At 41.1% G+C, this 20,341-nt stretch overlaps 1 protein-coding gene across 1 annotated transcript; it reads left to right on the top strand.

Annotated features, from left to right (window-relative positions):
• Positions 1–2,329: 2,329 nt before the first annotated feature.
• Positions 2,330–10,741, top strand: adra1ab (adrenoceptor alpha 1Ab). The gene is made up of 2 exons (XM_075455523.1): positions 2,330–3,580; positions 8,875–10,741. The coding sequence occupies exons 1-2, from the start codon at positions 2,683–2,685 to the stop codon at positions 9,321–9,323; spliced, it is 1,347 nt and encodes a 448-aa protein (XP_075311638.1). The 5' UTR covers positions 2,330–2,682; the 3' UTR covers positions 9,324–10,741.
• The last annotated feature ends 9,600 nt before the right edge of the window (positions 10,742–20,341 follow it).

The following is a 20,341-nucleotide window of genomic DNA, read 5'->3' as shown; positions in this document are numbered from 1 at the left end:
CCATCAGGAGAAATTTACAGTATGAGGCAGATTTAGGGTCGCCCAAATTCACATTGTGTGTAACATCTGTGCTATAAACTACTCCTCTGAGTAATTCTGCCCACAGTCAGGGTACATTAGGCAGCCTATTATGCTCGCTAATATTCTGTCTCCTCAAACAAATCTCTAATCATGAATCCAATCCTGCATTTAATTGACTTACAAGTTTCAGTTCTGCAATGGCCTCTTAGCTTCAAGGACAAAGCACCAGCTTTCCATTACATCCTATAATGCAACAACGTGAGCAGATCACCCTTTGGATTTCAAATGTAAATTGGAGTAATAGAATGTTCACTGATAGCCTTTAATCAAATCCTGTCCATTGAGAAAGGAGAACGTGTTTGGCCTCAGTCTCTTACTGCTGCTTCTTATTATCTGTTAGTCGCTACGTTAGTTTTGTTGTTTGCAGTGTCGAAAAGTAGCCTACAGAGATTTTAAGTCCACAACGAAATAAAATTGGAGAAATACAGCAAATATTCACATTTGAGAAGCTGTAATACGTGGTTGTGCAACACATAGTGATTACATGAGCTCCCAGATGTGAGTGAATCAACAAGCAATTTGGGGCCAATTGAGTGTTCTAACGAGTAGCCTATGCTAACTCTGTTTACTCTGGGCGAGAAAAATATGATGAAAAGACACTAAGAAGTAATCACCATGACACTTGAGAGAGGGTTGGAGGGCAATACATAGCGGACCAGACTGAAAAGGTCATTTTACACAACACTTCCTCATTTTGTCTCTGTGCTGCTGTCGCCTTAATGCCCAATCCATGGTAATACCTGCATGAATTCATGAATGAAACATGAAGTGGAGAGATGTGTTTTTCGCTGCCAATATAAAGCTATGTCTCGGGCCTCAGGGCAGCCATCAACACAGGGCATGCAAATAAAATCTAATGTGTGTCGTGCGTCACCCGAGCAGCTCCATGACATAAATGTGTCCCTACTTCTGACTTACTGCTCTGGGTTTTAACTCCGGGAAAGTCTTTAAAAGCAGATCTCACAGCCAGAGGACATACACTGCTGCTGAGTGTAGGAATAACAAATGGCAACATATAAATATCAGTAATCCTGTTTCACCTCAGGTCAGGGTAAATATATTCCTGTTTCACCACTTTCACAGTAACGCAACAGTCTCTTTTTTTGCATACAACACTGAAGAATCTCATTACTGTTGAAAATACATTCCCAATATGACTGAATTTACTTCCCGGTAAATCCAAGACATCCATTCCCCATCTACTTTGTTTCATTTCCCCACTGGCCACTGACACTGAAATCCCAGCGTTTATTTGGGTGTATTTGGTTCCGCCGCACAATTCAGCGAGCAGAAGCCTTTGATCCTGCATGAACGTGTGACAAGCATAACTCTGTTTTCCCAAGGCTGTATCGCAGCTGCTTTATCGGCCCTCTCCGCCATGCCGGGGCTTATCTCACTCAGCAACATCCCCAGTCTCAAGCACGTACACTGAGAGTGATTCTGAGCGGGACTATCAGCAGCCAAAGCCCTCACAGGAGCTTATATATTGCCCTCCTCACAGTCCAATTCTTGGCCTGTCATTCGGCAGATGACTTAAAGGCTGGTCTGCACACACACAAGACCTTCAAGGAACACATCACAGGCTCCTGCTGAAAGTCTGCCCTTAAAAACATAATAATTTGTGCTTTCATTTATCTTCCCGCTGCGCAGTTGGCTGGATTTCTCATAATGCCACAAATGATTTTCCTTTTGCTCCTGAGGATCATTATTTCTGCTCTGGTGTCCTTGTGTTCGCCCCTTTTGTTCTGTGATTATATCATATTTTTCCCTTTCTCTAATAATCCCCACAACATCAATCTGGCTGCTTAAATAAAGGTTAGACAAAAGACAGATCTCAATAATGATATACTGTTATGGTTGTCAGTTGTTTACTCACAGCGGTAAAAAATGATAGAACAGCAGGAAACATTGTTTTTTTTGGATTTTTTGTGGCATATAAAGTAAATTGCGAATGCTCCCTTGTTCACTCAAGCACTCGCTATGTTTTCTTTGCTGAAGCTGTAACAAAGTCAGACTATTAAGTGATGTTTTTACCTTTTATTTAGTTTAATAAATTGTAATGAGCTTTCACAGCTATTTATGGCCAACATGTTGAATCGATTGGGTCAAAAACAGAGCAGGGTTTAAGGAATCATGAGCGTGTTTGGAGTATTTATAAAAGGAAACTATCATTGATTTGTGGTTAAATATACTTAATGGCTTTCCTTCTTTTACAGGTTTCTCGCATTGAGGCCGTTCAGCATCAGCATCGAATCCATCAGCAACTGCCACTTAGGTCTTATCTTTGTGCGTGTGTCCTTTTCATTACCATTTTTCAGTCTAAATATGACAGACTGTGGTGGTGTCACGCTGTCAAGATACGACAATAAGCCAAGAAAGCCCGGCCACATGATCGCTGGATTGTTGGCAAGAGCTGTTGCGTCTGCAAAGGAAGTGGAAGAGCAGCTTTTGCAGCTGGAAAAACTTTCCCCCTCTGCGCTGGACGGAGCAGAACACAGCAGAGGCATGGAGCAGTAATTCCTTCAGGAACAGATGTGGTTGTGAGTGCCATCAGTGTGCCAGACACTCAAGAAAGTGTTTACGGTGGTTCATGCTGAGAATATGAGTGTTTTTTCTTCAGCAGATATATGCCCCAACTGCAGCTCCTCCACCCACCAAGAGGTGGATGTAGGCAAGGCGGTGGTTTTGGGGATTGTGCTGCTGGTCTTTTTAGTGTTTGGAGTCCTTGGTAACGTCCTGGTCATCCTGTCTGTGCTGTTGCATCACCAGTGGCGCTCTGTGACGCATTACTTCATTGCCAACCTGGCAGCGGCGGACCTGCTGCTCAGCTCTGCCGTCCTGCCTTTCTCCGCCACCTCAGAAGCTCTGGGCAGGTGGGTGTTTGGCCGCTTCTTCTGCAACGTCTGGGCTGCCCTGGATGTCCTCTGCTGCACCGCCTCCATCCTCAGCCTGTGTGTGATTTCTATTGACCGCTATCTGGCTGTCAGCTACCCTCTGCGCTACCCCGCCATAGCAACTGGGCGGCGAGGCCTGACAGCAGTGGCTGCCCTCTGGGGACTCTCAGCAGCCATTTCTGTGTGTCCTTTGTTTGGCTGGAAGGAGCCTGACCCAGAAGATGAGACAGTGTGCCGGATCACAGAGGAGCCTGGCTATGTTTTGTTCTCAGCATTAGTCTCTTTCTACATACCACTGGCCATCATCCTGACCATGTACTGCCGTGTGTACATAGTGGCGAGAAGAAAGACCAAAACCCTCAGGAAGAGCAGTCAGGGAGAGGGCGTGGAGATGGAGGGGGTGACGCTGAGGATGCACAGAGGGAATGCTGCTCAGGCAGGGAAACAGGAGGAAAGTGAGGACCCTGCAACGCATAAACGGCCCTCCTTCCACCTGCTGAGGCTGCTGAAGTTTTCAAAAGAAAAAAAGGCAGCCAAGACACTTGGCATTGTTGTCGGGTGCTTCATTCTGTGCTGGCTCCCTTTTTTTCTGGTTTTACCGATTGGTAGGTACTTCCTAAATTTCTCCGCACCGAACCTGATAAAAACCCAAGTTGCATCTCAAGTTTCATTTTCAGATTCCCAAAGCTAAGCATCTGTTTTAGTGAAAGTAAGAATTGTCATCTTCCAAACCTAAAACAGCAACCGATGTGCTTCACAGAATAATTGGCAGAACATTTTAGCCTTGAATTCCAAGTAGATCATTCAGAATATCTTCAGACATAAATGCAAATGATCGAGTATTGTATCAGTTTTTTTTTAACACAGTGCCCAAAGAATTTGAGCAACAGCGACAATAACAAACCAAGACCCCCTGATGTTCCCCTGACATGACTGTTGGCAACATTCTGATATTTGGTTTCACATTCTTCTAGCAACAATGAGAATCTCTGAGTCTCTCTTGTAGCCATCTAGAAGCTTCTTTTTACCAGTCTGCTTGTAGTTTCTGCCACTCCTCCATTACTTTAGATTCAAGAATTTGTTTAATGGCAAATTTGAGCTCTCTCCAAGAGATTGCAGTGAGATTTAGGAGTGGACACATTGCTGACCAGCTTACCCCATCCTTTCCTTTTCAGCCACCCTTCTGCACTGTGAGATGTGTGGATGTGGGTCACCGTCCTGCTATCAAATGCCTTGTTGATATTCTAATCTAAAACACTGAATGCCTTCAAAAGCAAAGCATGACACAACCTCCCCACGTTTGACTATCTATGCCTATATTCAGACCGATGCAATGCATTCTCAAAGAGCTCTACTCTGCTTTCTTCTCTCCACATGCAGAGTAACTATCCCTGAAATACTGTGGCTTTTCTAAGTTTGTTTTCACAAACAACATTCTTGCCTTTTTGTGCCTCTCTCCCATCAACATCGGTGTCTTCACTGGGCTTGGTTAAGTGGGCAGTGGATAATACAGGCTGAAATTGCCACTCCAGATTACTGCAAATGGGGACAGCTTGAATAATTAAGTAGATGAAGCAGTGCTTCATAAATGGTTTTAAAAGAATTCACAAGAAAAACAACTAATGGGGCTGCAGAATATTGATTAGATCAACTCGTAAGTTGTTTCTTCTGCTTTTCTGCTGTTTTTGTGATTGGTTCAGTGACCTTCCAGGCTTTGACGCAGAAGAATCAATAATGTAGGATCCGTGCACGTTCATGCAACATGGTCTGACAGGTTTTTGTGTGATAGGACATAGTCCATATAGCCTATGATGGACTCAGTCAACAGATGGGGAGTTTTCGCTGCAGTGCCAATGAGAAAGGTCAGTCTCGCGGTTTTCAGTGTGGAATTTATAATGGTAGAGGAAGTATTCAGAGGCTCTCTGAAGCAGAAATACAAAAGCAACACAGTACAAACGCTCATGTTAAAGTTCAGCTGTGAAAATTTCACCCTGGGACTTTAACACAATCACATTTCCATCATTACATCTCGTGTAGAATGAAAAGCGATTTCACGGTTATAGTTGATGGGGCTGGAGCACAAAATATCAGGCAGCAACTAATTATTGTCGCCTTTGATTTGCTGATTATTTCCTGAGTTGGTCTCAGAAATCTCTGAAGTACACAGTGAGTCAAAATGAAAAGAATGAAACAAAAGCGCTGAAAGAAACGGATGCAAATTCCCACATTTCAAAAGGAGGATGTGAATATTTTTTTGTTGTTTCAAGTTAGGTAAAATCAATCATTTCAGCTCTATTTCTATATGAAATATATCTTTAACGAACTGAACCATATTTCATCAACTAAATTTAAAAAAAATCAGTGTTCTTTGTTTTAAGAGAGCCTGACACCTTCAGCTCATTCAGGTTCACAATTTAAACTTCTTTCTCTACTTCATCACAGACCACTGGCTCTCGCTCACCCCGAGGCCCTTCAGACGTTCAGTGTGGTTCATTTCCACAATCCTCATAAATTCTTTCAGACTTCTCTTATTGAGTTTCTTCTCAGCACCACATCCTAAGGGGGTCTTAACAGTTTTAGGACTTTAAAACTTCCTGCAAACATTGTGAACCCAAGGCCTTTGGCCTTTGATATCTTGTAACTGTTGGAAATGTTATGCTCTTTGATAAAAACGTTTCACATTTCTTAAGACAAATCTCTCGTCTTTGCAAATTAGAAAAAGAAACCGGAAATGGTCTGTCCCTTTTCAGGCAACAAAACTCCCATTTATTAGTTAAATCAGGTCGCGTGAACACTGTAAATTAAACCTGATAAGTTACTTTACTTCATAAATATGGCGACCAAAGGGACAAAGGGATTTTTGAGGGTTAGGACTTGGCTTTAGGGTGAGAATTAAGTCATGGTAAAGTTTATGCTGGGTTAGGGTTAGCCTTTCAGTCGTGGGGCCAGGGAATGCGTGTCAATGAAGTTTCCCCACAGAAACATAGAGAAAATTATGTCTGTGTGTGTTTGTAAGTTTCATGAAAACTAAGAGTGGATATAGAAATCACAAATAATCTAAAAATGAATTATTTAACATTGCTGCTGTGGGAATGTGTAAGTACACTGACATCACTGGTGAGTGTGTTTATGACTGCAGAAGACTTGAAACATTCAACCAGAGGGAGCAATTAAACACCAATTTCGAAGCCCGTCATTGGGAAATGTGTCAATTTAAAAAAAAGAATTATCATTTTGCTGATGCTGCATGCACAGGGAACCAGATATACGTGCCACATACTGCATCTCGTTGGATCAGAAGTCTTGCAGTTAGTGATACCATTGTGAGAGAGCCTTTCCACTTTTTTCCCCCCTTTTATTTCTACACATACAGTAACATCATGCAAATCTAGAGATAAGATGCAAACAACGCATTTAAATGAATGATCTCTTCTGGAAATGTATTCACAGAATCCAGAAGAGGATTTAAGTTCTAGGAAAAGGTAAGAAAAAAAACCCCCGCTGAGCCAGAGGTTCTCAGCTTTATCTATAATTAATCATACCTTCGAAAACACTGTCAAAGAGGGGGATAATAATGATGGTGTTATGGACGAAACTCAATAAAGCAATGTTTTACCTTTTAAATAAAATGCTTTTATGGCTTCACTTCATTAAGTGATTCTTGGAGTGGGTCAAGGGGAGCCACAGTGTTCACAGACAGAGAAAAGTAAGAAAACATCCATGACACTTCAGGGTCCTCTGCTGTTGAAAGTGTCATGGATTTAATATGCCTTATAATTCATTCATACTCACGCACGTGTGCAATATTCTGTCGGGTGAAGAAAGTGACGGGACCTGCCCACCCCCACATGATTTATTCATCGGTATCTTATGTCTTTGGCCGGCAGATTTGGCTCCAACCATCTTGTTTTCATTCCTGTGCTGCCTGTAGATTTGGTAGCCTTGGTAACCACGGTAACCACTGGGACTGTTGTCACCGGCTGCATCAACAATTCTGTGTTTATCATTTTTGTAGCACTTCTCTCTATCAAGCCTTGACAGAGCCACGCCGCTTCCTCGTGAATCTGCATTCACCCTGCATTAACCCTAGCTTGGATTGGATATGAACACTCTTTGAAAAACTCATTTTCCTTTAGCGAAAACAATTCAGAATCAAAACAGAAGTTCATGCAATGGCGAAGCAAAGCAGAAAGACGAATGTGATTCATTCGTGTGGACCGACAATGAATTTAGTTGATGAGAGCCTAAGAGAATATCGTGAACAAAAATACTGGCACCATTTTTGTTGCGATCTCCAGTTCAAAAGCCAGGCAAAGTAAGCTGAGATGCTCAGATCTTCCGCTGTTGTGTACACACGATTACACTGAGAGCAGTTTTAAAAAGTCGTAAGTCACTATCTTTACCCTCTTAATTCAATTCAGGATCGCGGGTTGGCTGGAGTCTATCCCAGCTGCCATTGGGCGAGAGGCAGGGTGCACTCTGGATGGGTCGCCAGGCCACCACAGGGCCGGAAAACGATGGTTGAATTCCATTTCCTCATGCTGGGCATGCTGGGCATGCTGGACTCAGACCCACGCTGTCATTGCATGGCAATATTCATAAAAGAATCCTTACCTTTGAAGAATTCTTGTTTCGTGACTTCAAAGGCATTTCATCATAGATCAAAGTATCAAACAAATTGAGATTCTGACCTGATGCACTGGATGAAAACTCACAGGATCACAAAAAGTAATTACAGGGAATGTTTAGGTGACCTGAATTTGTAACTGATCAGATATTTCACAAAGCTTTGTGTCAATACACCCAGGTGTTGATGAGATATTTCACTCTGAAGTTCACGTGGTGCACTGACAAGCTGACCAACCATTTGAGAGACGAGTGGAATGACGGACCAACAGAGTCATACTGTTTTAAAAACTCAAAGTCTAAATTCAGCTTTTAAAAAGAGGAACCCGAATATGAGTTAGCGCTGCAGCGACAACAATGAAACAAAAGCTGTTGAGGCCTGAATTATTTCCATAATGTTGCATGATCAAATATTTTGCTTTGTGGGCAAAATGTCAAAGCGGGACCTTCTTTCACCAAGACTGCAGAGCCTCGACTCTTCTAACTCTGTAGTTTCTCTGGAGGGACATCAAGAAATTCAATTACAAGCAACCAAATAGAACAAACAAAACATCAGAATTGCCTTCTACTGTGAGATGAAATGGAATGAACCAAACTATTGCTCCACTCTAAGAAAGCTATTATAGATAACAAGCATGAGGCTTAATGGGCTGTAATGCCTAGAGGCATCGAGTCACTCTTTGGACTCCCAAGGCAGCCAGTCACAGAAGGACAGTTATACATTTCAATTGAGACAGACCTTCATGGTTCACAGCACAACACTCTTTGAAAAACTGATTCAATGATAGTCTAAGAACCATAGACTGAAGGTTAGAAAAAAAATGAAGATGAAAAGCCTTTTGTGGACTTCATCACTTGTTAGTCTCCCACCTTTCACAGAAGCTGCAAATGTGTTCCAAGTGCTATAATTCTGCATGTCCCACACGGAGTTATTAATAAGCTCTTAAAACAGGGTGAGTACAGCACCCAGCAGAATAAAAAGCTGCCGTGAAGTACTCATTTTTATAAAAAAGAACAAGAAAACCAAACAGATGTCTGGATTAAATAGCTTTTATTTTTCTTTCAGGATCAAAAGAATTGTATTGGGCCAATTTTTTTGAAGACTTGCATGTTCTCAAAAATTCTCACACGGACTTTACAAAAAAGTTTAGGAGTAGGACGCCTAAAAAAAATAAAAGACCTGGCAGCCATTCTGGCTTTCCAAGTGAGCTTAATTATTTGTACTCTTTTATGTCCATTTTCTGATTAGTCTCCATTTGTGCTTCTTTTCCAGGGTCTATCTTTCCATCCTTAAAGCCCTCTGAAACCATCTTTAAAATAACCTTTTGGCTGGGTTACCTCAACAGCTGCATTAACCCTATTATCTACCCATGCTTCAGCCGGGAGTTCAAAAAAGCCTTCCACAATGTGTTGCGTGGGCATTGCCTGAGAACAGGGGTGCCATCTGCCAAAATGCAAGGACACGTCACCGCCCATTCCTCCAGTTCCGGTCCCACAACTGATGTTTCCGTCACCTCGTGGGCTTGCTGCAGGGATCTTTCAGCCTCCTCCTCATCTGTTGGTGGTCTGGACCAGGAGCGCAGTTCACAAGTCCAAAGTAAGAGTCTGCTGAAGGCTTGGTGTTTCTCAGCGAGGCAGACTCCGGTACCACAGAACTCCTCCACTCACGGGTCTACTAAGGTCTTACGCCTCTCTCTTGGCATTTCAGGGGAGGCTGTTTGATTGGCCTTTTTGAGCTTTTGGTCTCCATTGAGCAACATTTATGTACAACTCCTAGGTGAGCATAATCCTCAAAGGCATCAGGTAGCAGGCCAAGATGAAGTCCAGAGCAGGCAGAGGATGGCTCTGTTGCTTTAGCTCTGGAAAATTAGCATCAAGTGGCATTTAATTTGGAGACTGAATACACTTGACCACCACTCCAGAGCTGCTCTTGGACTAGATATGAAGCTGGACTTGATAAATTCAAGCCAAAAGCCCTTTTTTCCCCATTATGGACACAAGGATATAAAGTATATCCTGCTATCTGCTTGCCAAGGAATAAAAACCAAGCTGTAAAACAACCTTCTTAAATATTTAGTGATATTCCTGTAGTTTGCACAAAAGCCGTTCAGGTCGAGCTATTCGGGAGTTGTGGGGATAATTAGCATTCACTGACAGCTTTGAGAATGTGTTGGCTGGTGTAAGAGTGCATTGGTATGTATTACATGTACTGACACATATTTAGGAATGGGGTAAATAAAGGGGAACAATTCATTGTACAGTTCAATGCAAAGGTTCTTCACTAAACCACTCTGAAGCTTGAAAAAGTCCTGCATTTGTTTTTTGTAAAGGCCTCATCAAAGATCTGTTGAATCAGCTTTCCGTGTTTTACATAATTGCTTGTGGTGTTAGATAAATGAGAAGGTGTCAGATGTTTTTCTCTCTCTGCCGTGATGATGGACCGCTGTGTGTGGAGGCTGTTTTCTTGCCAGTGATGAGCTTCACGGATGGGTTTACTGCATACAAACACTGTTGTTTTTTTTGTAAAACTGATGCAAGAGTGGTTACAGCACCACTGGTTTGATATGACTGGTTCCCACTCCCAGGACAATAAACAATATTGTCTTGTCAAAGTCATGATGCTATTGTGACACACCAGCCGTAGTATAATGGATGCTGTGAGCAAAAAAACTGACTCATGAATAATGAAAACAAAGTTCCAATTAGGAAGCAAAGGAGAGCTTGGTTTTGGAACGAGCCGATGGTCTTTTGTTTCACAAACTTGATTAGCATTGATCAAAAACAGTTTAGGCACAAAACATACTTGATTAAAGGGAGAAATTGGCCACGGTTTGGGTAAAAATGCCTCCCTTTCACAGCAAAAGGTTTGCACGGGCAAAAACAATGCTAAAGGATGTTGGGGCCCTCATAAAGTGACGGTATGTAGTGTGAGCAGGGGCGCCGAAAAGGGGGGAAAAGGAGAAGGATTCTAGGGGCAAACGATTAAGAGGGGCCCAGAGTGACTCAGAATTATAATACTGACAAAAAAATTATATGACACTAAGTTATTAACTAACTTATAATCACAAATATATTTTATTTACAATGTACTGGTACAACTACTTTATTTGTTTTAGAAACATTAAGTTGTAAGGTGTGTATGATTAAGATTTATCGTGGATTTGTTGAAGCTTCTGTACAGACTTTAAAGGGATAGTTTGCCTCTTTTGACATGAAGCTGTATGACATTCCATATTCGCAATATCATTTATGAACATTGACTTACCCCCTGCTGCGTCCTGTGAGCCGAGTTCCAGCCTCGTTTTGGCGTTGACGAAGGTAGTCCGGCTAGTTTGCAAGGGTCCAGAAAATAAAGCGTCTTGCTTCTCAAAACAATATGCGTTCAAAAGAGTAATACATTCATACATACAAAATAGCGCGAAGCTCACAGGACGCAGCGGGGGGTAAGAAAATGTTCATAAATGATATTGCTAATACGGGATGTCATACAGCTTCATGTCAAAAGAGGCAAACTATCCCTTTAAAGTACATCAGGAAAGAAAGCAGCTACAAGGTTGTGGTAACGCACAGAGCGCTTTGCTAACTGGCATGAAAATTTTGCAGAATGTGTCTCTACAGTGACTGCAGGTTGAACCAAAGAACAGTTGGTCGTTACATCTACACACATACCATACCGCTCAAGCCCATCTCTAAAGGGGGCTTTCTAAAGGAATCAGTTGAGTGGTGTCTGCTTGAGTGTGGGGGGCAATCATTGTGTTTCGCTCCTGCTGCTTTATAGAGATGGCACTTTAGAGGTCACTGTAACGGCTTGTGAGGCTCCAAACAAACAACCTATTTTGTCCTTTTAAGTGGAGTACTTGTTGTACCATCACGCTGCCGACTCTAGAAAATGACCAGTCACAGCAACACAGGATTCACAGAGGATAGATTTCGTTGCAGGCTGGTATTGGATGGCATGTTCCACAGATGTCTGTGTTGTCCCACCCTGCCCTGACAACACAACAAATCTTTATTGATTCTGTCGATCAACCCCCCCACCCCATAGTGCTTGGATCAGAAACATTTTTCTTCCCCTCAGACACTGTAAAAATGACGAATACCCGAGAAGGCTTATCTCTTAAAGGGAAGATGTAAAAAGAAGTTCCAGAAGACAAATGGGTTTTCATTTATGCAATCACCCCAGGTCAGGGCTCAATAGTTTTGTCATCCTGCTCTGCAGTTGAGGATTTGTACTTTAACATCTCATTTCAAACTCTTCTAAACTCTGTAAGCTCCCACACTTTACATAAATGTAGCCACTGGACTGTCTCAGATTGCTAATAAACATGCAGCTGTTGTTATTGGAAATTAAGCAGCCGAAGGTTTAATTTTACGCTGCAATGAGCAGAAAGAGATTTTCTGACTCTTTCCATCGAGAAACGAGATTGCACATACACAGACAGTGCTGGAATTTTGTTTACTTTCTTTTTTTATATTGTAGTCATTAACCAAGATACAGTAGAGTTACAGTTACACAGTGGCTGTATGCTTAAAGGACAGACTACCAGCTTTAATTTCATGATATTCACACCCAAACTGAAGGCAGGGTTCTTTATCGTGTGTACTTGTTTTCTTTGGCAATGAACATAACATCATGAAAATGTTCATTTTAAGTGCCTTTTTTTTCCCCTTTTAAAAATCTGTAGACAGAAAGAAAGAATAGGTTTCTTCCCCTGTGACGCTTTGCCTCGTCTTTAACTGCGTGTGTTCTCGGTCACCCTTTATTCCTTTTATCTTCAGAGAGTGAAACTCAATCTTAGCAGAGCAGAGATCAGATGACTAACTCCTCCACTTCTTCACGTTTTAGTTTCATCCATCACCAGAATGATGATCCAAAACTTTTTAAGATGTTTTCTTATCTGGTCTTTCTCCCAATAGTGTTAAGAATGCTTTGCAGCTTGTGGAGGGCCCTCTTTGCTCTTACTTGGACTAAGGGAGTTATTTCGACATATTAATTATATCAACTGATAATTGGGAATATGATTTGGTAGACAGTTAAAAGTCCAAATATTTATGGAGCTAGCCATATGACATTTCATGATACAAAATAATACTGGCTTGAATTATCTTAACGTGACACTGCATGTGCTTTTATCAATAAAAAAGAAAAACAGACGGCTTGACAGGTAATGATTCACAGCACAATAACAGGTCATGAGGGGCACTCGCAGGGGAAGATACATGAAAAACACTGCTTGCTTTCTGTGTATGTGTACAGCAGTATTTGTTTCCCGTGTTACTAGGTGTGTGTGTGTTAACTGTGTGTGTGTGAAGAGCACTCATGCAGCGTTGTGTCTGCTTCCATCATTCTCAGTATTATTTATGGAAATAAATTCACCAGACTCGTATTAAACATGCAGCTCTCATTTTCAAGAAGCAGCACATGATTCAATGAGAGTTGCTGCCCAGTCACATTAAGGTAAAAACTGTCATGATAAGTGGATCTAGGCTCATAAGTGGAAAGGCGAGCTTCGATCTAATCACTTAGAAAAGTGAGGTTTCGTTACAAAGGGACGATCATGATTAATAATGTTGAGCAACAAAGTAAGGCACATGACAAGAATTGAAACTGCATCAGGAAGTCGAAAAATTATTGTCAATGTGTCTTTGTGCCATGTATCAAACTGGAAAACTTTCTTGAAACTCCCTTCCTGTGTAAAATGTTTTTCCCAGTGGCTGCACACATTCTGAATTTTATCAACACACATTCCTGCTGAAATAATGGCTTATAAGAGCATGTTGGACAGAGTTTTTTAAACAACATATCCAACCCCAAAATATCCAGAATGTTCCCATGTTTAAGTTGTTGTTCGTGTTGCTGTTGTCAACCTGCCACAATTTTCATCTGCGTTGTTTACTTGAATTATTTTCTGTCTCAATAAATGTTATGATGATATTTTGCGGCACGAGAAATGTCAAATCGGTCTTTTCATTTAGCTTATTTTAATATTTGTGTTAATGGGAATGAGCAGAGGCTGCAAAAAAAACCTCTGAAATATGATTAAATTAAAGAGAATGTCTCTGCGGTTGCAGTCTAATGTTCTTTATTCTTATTCAGCTTAGGCAGGCATTTTCTGCATTGACCAACAGACCTGAATTATCAGCAAGAATCAATATATTTTAATCAAAGTGGATGTGGGAGACAATTGCAGTGATGAGCCCACTGAGTGAATACCAACTGTACAGTTTATTTTCATAGACACAGCACAAGAAAGCTAATGTTGCTTTGTTTCTATTAGCTTGTTTTGGAAGTTCCCCATTAGCCAAAAGTCTATTATTCTGCCCTGAAGAGATATAATTTTTAAAATGATCATATTTTGAAATGGGGTTGTGTATAAATAAAATTATCTGTACGGGCTGGCAAAATAATCTAAAGAGGCATGCTTTAACAATCAAAGATGTTTTTTAGCATTAGCTGAAGTGTGAGCTCAGGGACATTATTCCTGTCATTAGGAAATCATTAGGGATAAACAAAGAAAAGGCTTTAATGGAGCTGGTTCGAAATATAAAAGTCACAGTTCTCTGGATTGTTTATCTGTGGGAGACAGCACAGCATGGTCACAGTATCTACAAAGTTATGACTTAGTGTTTTACATCTGAATTTGTCAGATGAATAAGAATAACTGTAGATGAGTTTTGCTTCTCCCAAAAAAGATTCCATAAACTCTAATGTGCATTTGATGTTTTGTACTAAAAACGTGTTCAATTTGAAAACACACGCAACTGAACAGCGATCTCTTGAAGATAAATAATTTGAAATTCTTTTAATAGTTGAACGATTTCAAACATTTTATTTGTGGCTGCCAAAAAGTTGGCAGATGGAAACTTAAGATGTGATTTTGTACAGTCTACTTAAGAAGAAAGATTCAAATATTTGTGTACGTATGGGTGGACACAAATTGTGAATTTCAACGAAGAAAACATTCAACTTTAGAAGTAATCCATTTCCCTGGCAGTATTGTTTATGCCTCCACCAATAACAAATTTCTCAAAAGTCTTTTCTTTTGCAGAGTCGATAGGACTCATAATCCAGGTAGATTTTTATGTGGTATAATCCAATCCAATTTTATTTATAAAGTGCTTTAAAACAACCACAGTGGACCAAAGTGCTGTACAGAAAACTAAAAACAAAAATAAAAGAATAAAATACAAGAATAGATTCAAGGTAAACACAAGAAACTTGTGCTAAAGAAAAAATTGACCACCCTGAATAATTCCCTATAATCCCTATATAGACCAGTGAGCAGTGCTGACCAACACGTATTCGGGGTCATCAGGTGGGAATCTCCTTTCATCTGTGTTTCGTCTAGTTTTTTAATTTTTTTTTAATTCTATTTTAATTTTATTTAACCTTTATTTAACCAGATAAAAGCCCATTGAGATCAGGATCTCTTTCACAAGGGTGACCTGGCCAAAACGGGTCAGCAGCATGAGACATAACATAACATAGTTGGGCCCACAACACCTCCAGGAGGCAAGACAGTGATCACTGGCGTCCCAGAGTCACTCCCCTAATGCCAGCCATCACTGCTCCTCACAACACAACAACAATCTTTTTTTTCCACAACCACAAGCTACCCCAGCCTCTCACCAACTACACACCAGTCATAGTGGTGGGGATACAAACCCTGGTTTGGGTAGGGGGTAGAAATAGAAGAGGTAAAGATAAGTAGGAATGGGATTCAAACCCTGGTTCAGGTAAGGGGTACTTAAAGTATAGAGGGTATCAGAGGTGGAGGCAGGACAAGACACACTAGCAGATTCAGCAGACAAACTCACCTAAACAGTCCTACAATCAATAAAAATGCCAGCAAAAACAAGGCCATACAGGCCAACTCACCTAAAATGGCCGCCTGGTTTCAAAAGGCTCACATGGGCCTCACCCTCCACTTAAATACATCCTGGATTTCTTTCTTGCTTCTTCCAAGAGTCTGTTTATGGCCCTGTCACACTGTTGCGTATGGCACTAGCGTGTGAAAATTATCACTCATACGCTGGTATACGCTGACATACGCCAGGGGAACGTTAGGCATAGGTTGTATACGTTTCGAGCACGCTGGCATACGTTGGCATACGTTGGCATACGTTGGCATACACTGAGGCAGAAATAAATTTTTGAACATGCTCAAAACTTTTGTGCGTATGGTTAATACGCTAAGCATACGATAGGCATACGCTGAATACGCTAGAGGTACGATATAGGTACGTTACTGATAGGTCGAGAACGCTGGACATAAATTGCCATATGTTGGCATGAAGGTGTACCGTACAGCTAGCGTATTTATAGCCTGCGGCAGGCAACCGACGATTCACGGGAGCGGTCAGGAGGAGGAGTTGGGGATCTTGATCACTCAGAAGCATGTAACTCATCAGCCGCGGGTGCATCAGGCATTTCAGCAGGTTTGAGTGAGAATGATTCTTGTGTTTTTTTGCCTTTTCCTCGACCTCGGCCTCGGCCCAGGGAACGGGCAAACGACGATTGCTTCTTGGGAGGCATGATCGAGATGAATGTCTCGAGAGATGTTGATAGCGCGTCGTCTACTGCAATAATGGAGCAATGTGGAAAGGCTGCTGAGTTAATGGCGTTGCCCCTGGCAACCAATAGCGTCTTCTGCCAACATGGCCGACCGGCCGACCGGAGTCACGTGACTCCTCATTCTCTATAGGCGCGTTGAAACGTACGCTGGGCATGCGCAGTTCATATGCTACTCATACGCTAGTCATTCTTTATTTTCAAGGACTTTTCGTGCGTATGATTAATTTTCATACGCAACTCATACGCTTCTCTCATACGCAACAGTGTGACAGGGCCTTTACCCTAAGTGCTCCCCCTGCTGGGCCCCCAGCTACTATTGCTTCTTCTAATCCAAATCCACTGACTAGACTTTACTGCCTCATCTGACACTTCCTTCACTATTTTCCTCACACTCTGTCCACTTACACCCAGCTCCCTCAACAATGAGACAAAAGACAAATTAAAAGACATAAAACAGCTATAATATTAGAACAATGATAATACTAAAATAAACAAAAATATATTAAAATAATAATACATCCAACATTTCGCATCATGTCAAAACCCAAGGAGAAAAGATGTGTTTTAAGATAGGTTTTAAAAACAGACAGAGAGGAAGCCTGTCTGACATGGAGAGGCAGATCGTTCCACAGTTTAGGAGCCGCCACAGCAAAGGCACGGTCACCTCTGAGCTAGCGCTTTGTTTTCGGTACACTCAGGAGCAGCCGATCAGCTCGGAGAGGTAGGATGGGGCAAGGCCATTGAGGGTTTTAAAACTAAATAAAATCATTTCAAAACTGATCCTAGAAATGTATGGGCAGCCAGTGAAGTGAGGCTAAAATGAGGGAAATATGCTCGTATTTACGTGTGCCAGTTAAAAAACGTGCGGCAGCATTTTGCACCATCTGAAGACGGACGATGGAGGACCCACTAACCCCCACATAAAGTGCATTACAATAATCCAGCCTAGTGGTCACAAAGGCATAGATTACTGTTTCAAAGTGTTGCGTTGAAAGAATAGGTTTAATTTTGGCAAGCTGCCTCAAGTGGAAGAAACTCGATTTAACAAATGAATTTATCTGACAGTTGAGATCAGTATCCACTTTTACCCCAAAGTTTGAAGCATTTGGCTTAATGAACTGGGCCAAGGAGCCAAGATCTACAAGGGGGGCCCCAGTAGTGCCACCAAAAACCATCACTTCTGTCTTTTTCTCGTTAAAATTCAAAAAGTTTATAGTCATCCAGGCCTTTATGTCGCCCAGACACTTGAGTAGTGATTTCACAGAATAAGCGTCTTTATTTTTGAGAGGGACATATATCTGGCTGCCATCCGTGTGAGATATGTATAAGATACTGTATAAGAGAGTATTTCTCATAGAATATTTAAGCCACTACGCTTTCTATAACCCAACTTCATTGTTTCTCAGTTTCTCCTTTTTCATGTCTGAACCAAACCAAACAATAACTGAAAAGCAGAACAGCTACTGGAAACAAAAGTCAAGTTTCAAGCCAAATTAAACTGAGAAAGCACTGGTTTTGACAAGAAACAGACTTGGATCTTCTGGTTGCTACTCAAAAGTGAAATTCCTCAACCAAACCCCTCTGATCTCAAATTGTTGACTTCTGCATCTGTCAAATCTGATAAATACTCCTTTGAGACAATAGAGAATTATCTATCAAGTCCGATCCAAGGATGTGAATCAATAGATTACCTTCAGTGGCAGTTTTAAGGCCTCCCTGAGACTATGCTGGATTTCCATCATTTGAGGTTTAAGAAGTACTCTTTTCAACAATTGGTCTTGTACCATCTTTCCCCATGGCTATCATAAGGCGAAAAAGAAAAAGAAAAGGCTGGGAAATTTCCAAATGACACATGTCAGTGTATCCAGAATATTCTCATAACTGAAACATGTTTTTTTGGGGGGAGGGTTTCCCTGTCGCTGAAGGAAATTTGGTTCAAATGTGCCCCGTTTTTGGATGGACAAATTGGAATGTCTGTAATTTACACAAGGTGTCATGGGGCTTGAGGTAACTGCCAGCGAGGCTAATTTATGAGCATACACTGATATTGCGTTAAAAGAGCACCAAATGGAAAGCACACTAGAGTGCATCTACACAGTTGTTTTCACTTATTTCACTGGCGTCTTTTTAAGACTCCGTCTGCAGACTGATTGACATCTTTATATTCATGCTTATAATTCTTATAGGTACAGAACCTTGAGTTTTCTAGCCTGTCGTTTTTTAGAGCTCATCTCTTTAAACTTCATCCTCAGAAAAGTTTTAAATCAACAAAAATAACTAAAACACCTGGTGCAGTCCTTGGAAATCTACAAAGAACAACATATCCCTGAGCTGCTCCACCATTACTAAAGCGTCTACAGGCACGGTGCCAGAACCAAACTCTGACTGTGAAGGAATACAGATCTCAGACATTGGTCTAAGCTAGACAAAGAACCAAGGCCCTTTTTTTTGAAGACAGTATAACCATGTTGTTTTGAGGTTATAAAAACTATCTAAATGTGAACACCAGTGAACTACTAACAGAACCAATTTTCCTGTATAATAAAACTATAATGCCCAATTTGCTGCCCAGCGAGTGGTGGATTATACGAGACTGACATGGTAGTGAGATATTTTAGAAAAAGGCACCCAAAGTTACGCAGAGTGGCCATGAGAGAGCTTCACAAGAGCTGTGAGAGCACTGTGTGAAATGCAAATTCAAATTCGTCAAATTCACGGTTTCCACATTTGTGTGCAAACAAACTGGAACACTCCCGATGCAAGTGGTGTGGGTCAGTCACACAAAAGCTTCTCATGCAGCGGCAAAAAAGGTATCGCCATATATCCGTGTTGTCGATAATTTTGACATTAAAAAGAAAAGAAAAAAAAGATATCCATGTTGATTGTACACGTGTGATTTCCTGATCTGATCTCAACTGATTAATTCAAACCTTTATAGAAAGGAGGTTGGTGTTTTTATTCATAGGTTCCTTCCCTTCTAAATTTCCAAAAAACAAAAGGGGACGAGTAGTCTGATAGCAATGTTTTATTTTCAGCTTTTCTATTGTTTTTACCATAATCTTATTCTGATTCCACCACCACAGGGATCTTGTTTTCAAACTATATTGTTACAGCACTTATGGACATAGAATCGGTCCATTGTACAGGTATGTATAACAAGCTATTTCCTTGCAAAATCTGTCCTTGAAACAAGAATCCATCTTGTTATTGTAATCCTTGTCTTCTTTGTTTTTTCCTGAATGGGAGATCAATCCAGGCACATGTGCAGTTGGCAGCCTTAGCATGCCCAGTTACAAATTTTTGGCCTGCACATGGTTGGCCTCAGACTGATCCAGTGCACCCTTACAGACTGGTGCAGATGACAAATTGTATGTTACATAAGCCAAGCACTCAAGCCGAGTCGAAACCATGAAAATCCTCTGTGTAACACAACCTTTCAAACCTTATGTGTTTCTAAGAATATCTGTGAGTGGGCAAAGTATGAGAAAACATTACAACATTATCTCACGGATGGGAAATAAGGCTGATCTATGAAAATTCAGGTGAACTTGAGTTTGGCTTTTTGAATACTTTAATTTTAGGATGCAAGGAAAGATTAAACCTGAAAAGGAAATCCTCATTGAATACATTCATTTCAACCTCTAACAGTTCACTCATTTAGAGCACATATTTTTTGCCCCACATTATCCCCCCACATTTTTTTTCCCATGTGCCTCTGAAGAGAGCACATGAAAGCTCCTCTGAAGTCAGAACACTTTTATGCTTCGGGAAATTATGGATTCACCTTAATGCTCTTGAAAACAGGCTCAGCAGGTTTATGGCGTGGACTGTATAGCTGAATTACCTCACCTTTTGATTCCGCCTCAGTCAAAGGTGAATTTCCAATTGCAAAGCAATGTGAAAGATAAAAGTAGCAGCAGCAGAATTTCTCATACCATAATTAAAAAAACAGAAATCCCTCAATATTGTGTGGCAGAATGATATGGGAGCGATGGTGGGAACAGCGAGACAGCACTGCCATCTAGTGTAAAAAATAGAATGCATTCATTGGAGCATTCACTGTGAGGAGACAGAAAATGATGTGAGAGATTGTATGCAATATGGATTAAAATGGTCTTTCCCTTAAGGATGAAGTAATTGGTGTATCGCTTACCTTTGGTTTATC

This window comes from Odontesthes bonariensis, chromosome 22 (genome assembly GCF_027942865.1).
Source record: "Odontesthes bonariensis isolate fOdoBon6 chromosome 22, fOdoBon6.hap1, whole genome shotgun sequence".
Taxonomy (NCBI): Eukaryota; Metazoa; Chordata; class Actinopteri; order Atheriniformes; family Atherinopsidae; genus Odontesthes; species Odontesthes bonariensis.
This window is presented reverse-complemented; position numbering and strand designations above follow the sequence as displayed.

Excerpts from the sequence above, each read along its gene's own strand:
- adra1ab (XM_075455523.1), top strand. The coding sequence starts at position 2,683 with ATGAGTGTTTTTTCTTCAGCAGATATATGCCCCAACTGCAGCTCCTCC. Across the intron at positions 3,581-8,874 it reads TTTTCTGGTTTTACCGATTG|GGTCTATCTTTCCATCCTTA; the intron begins GTAGGTACTTCC and ends CTTCTTTTCCAG.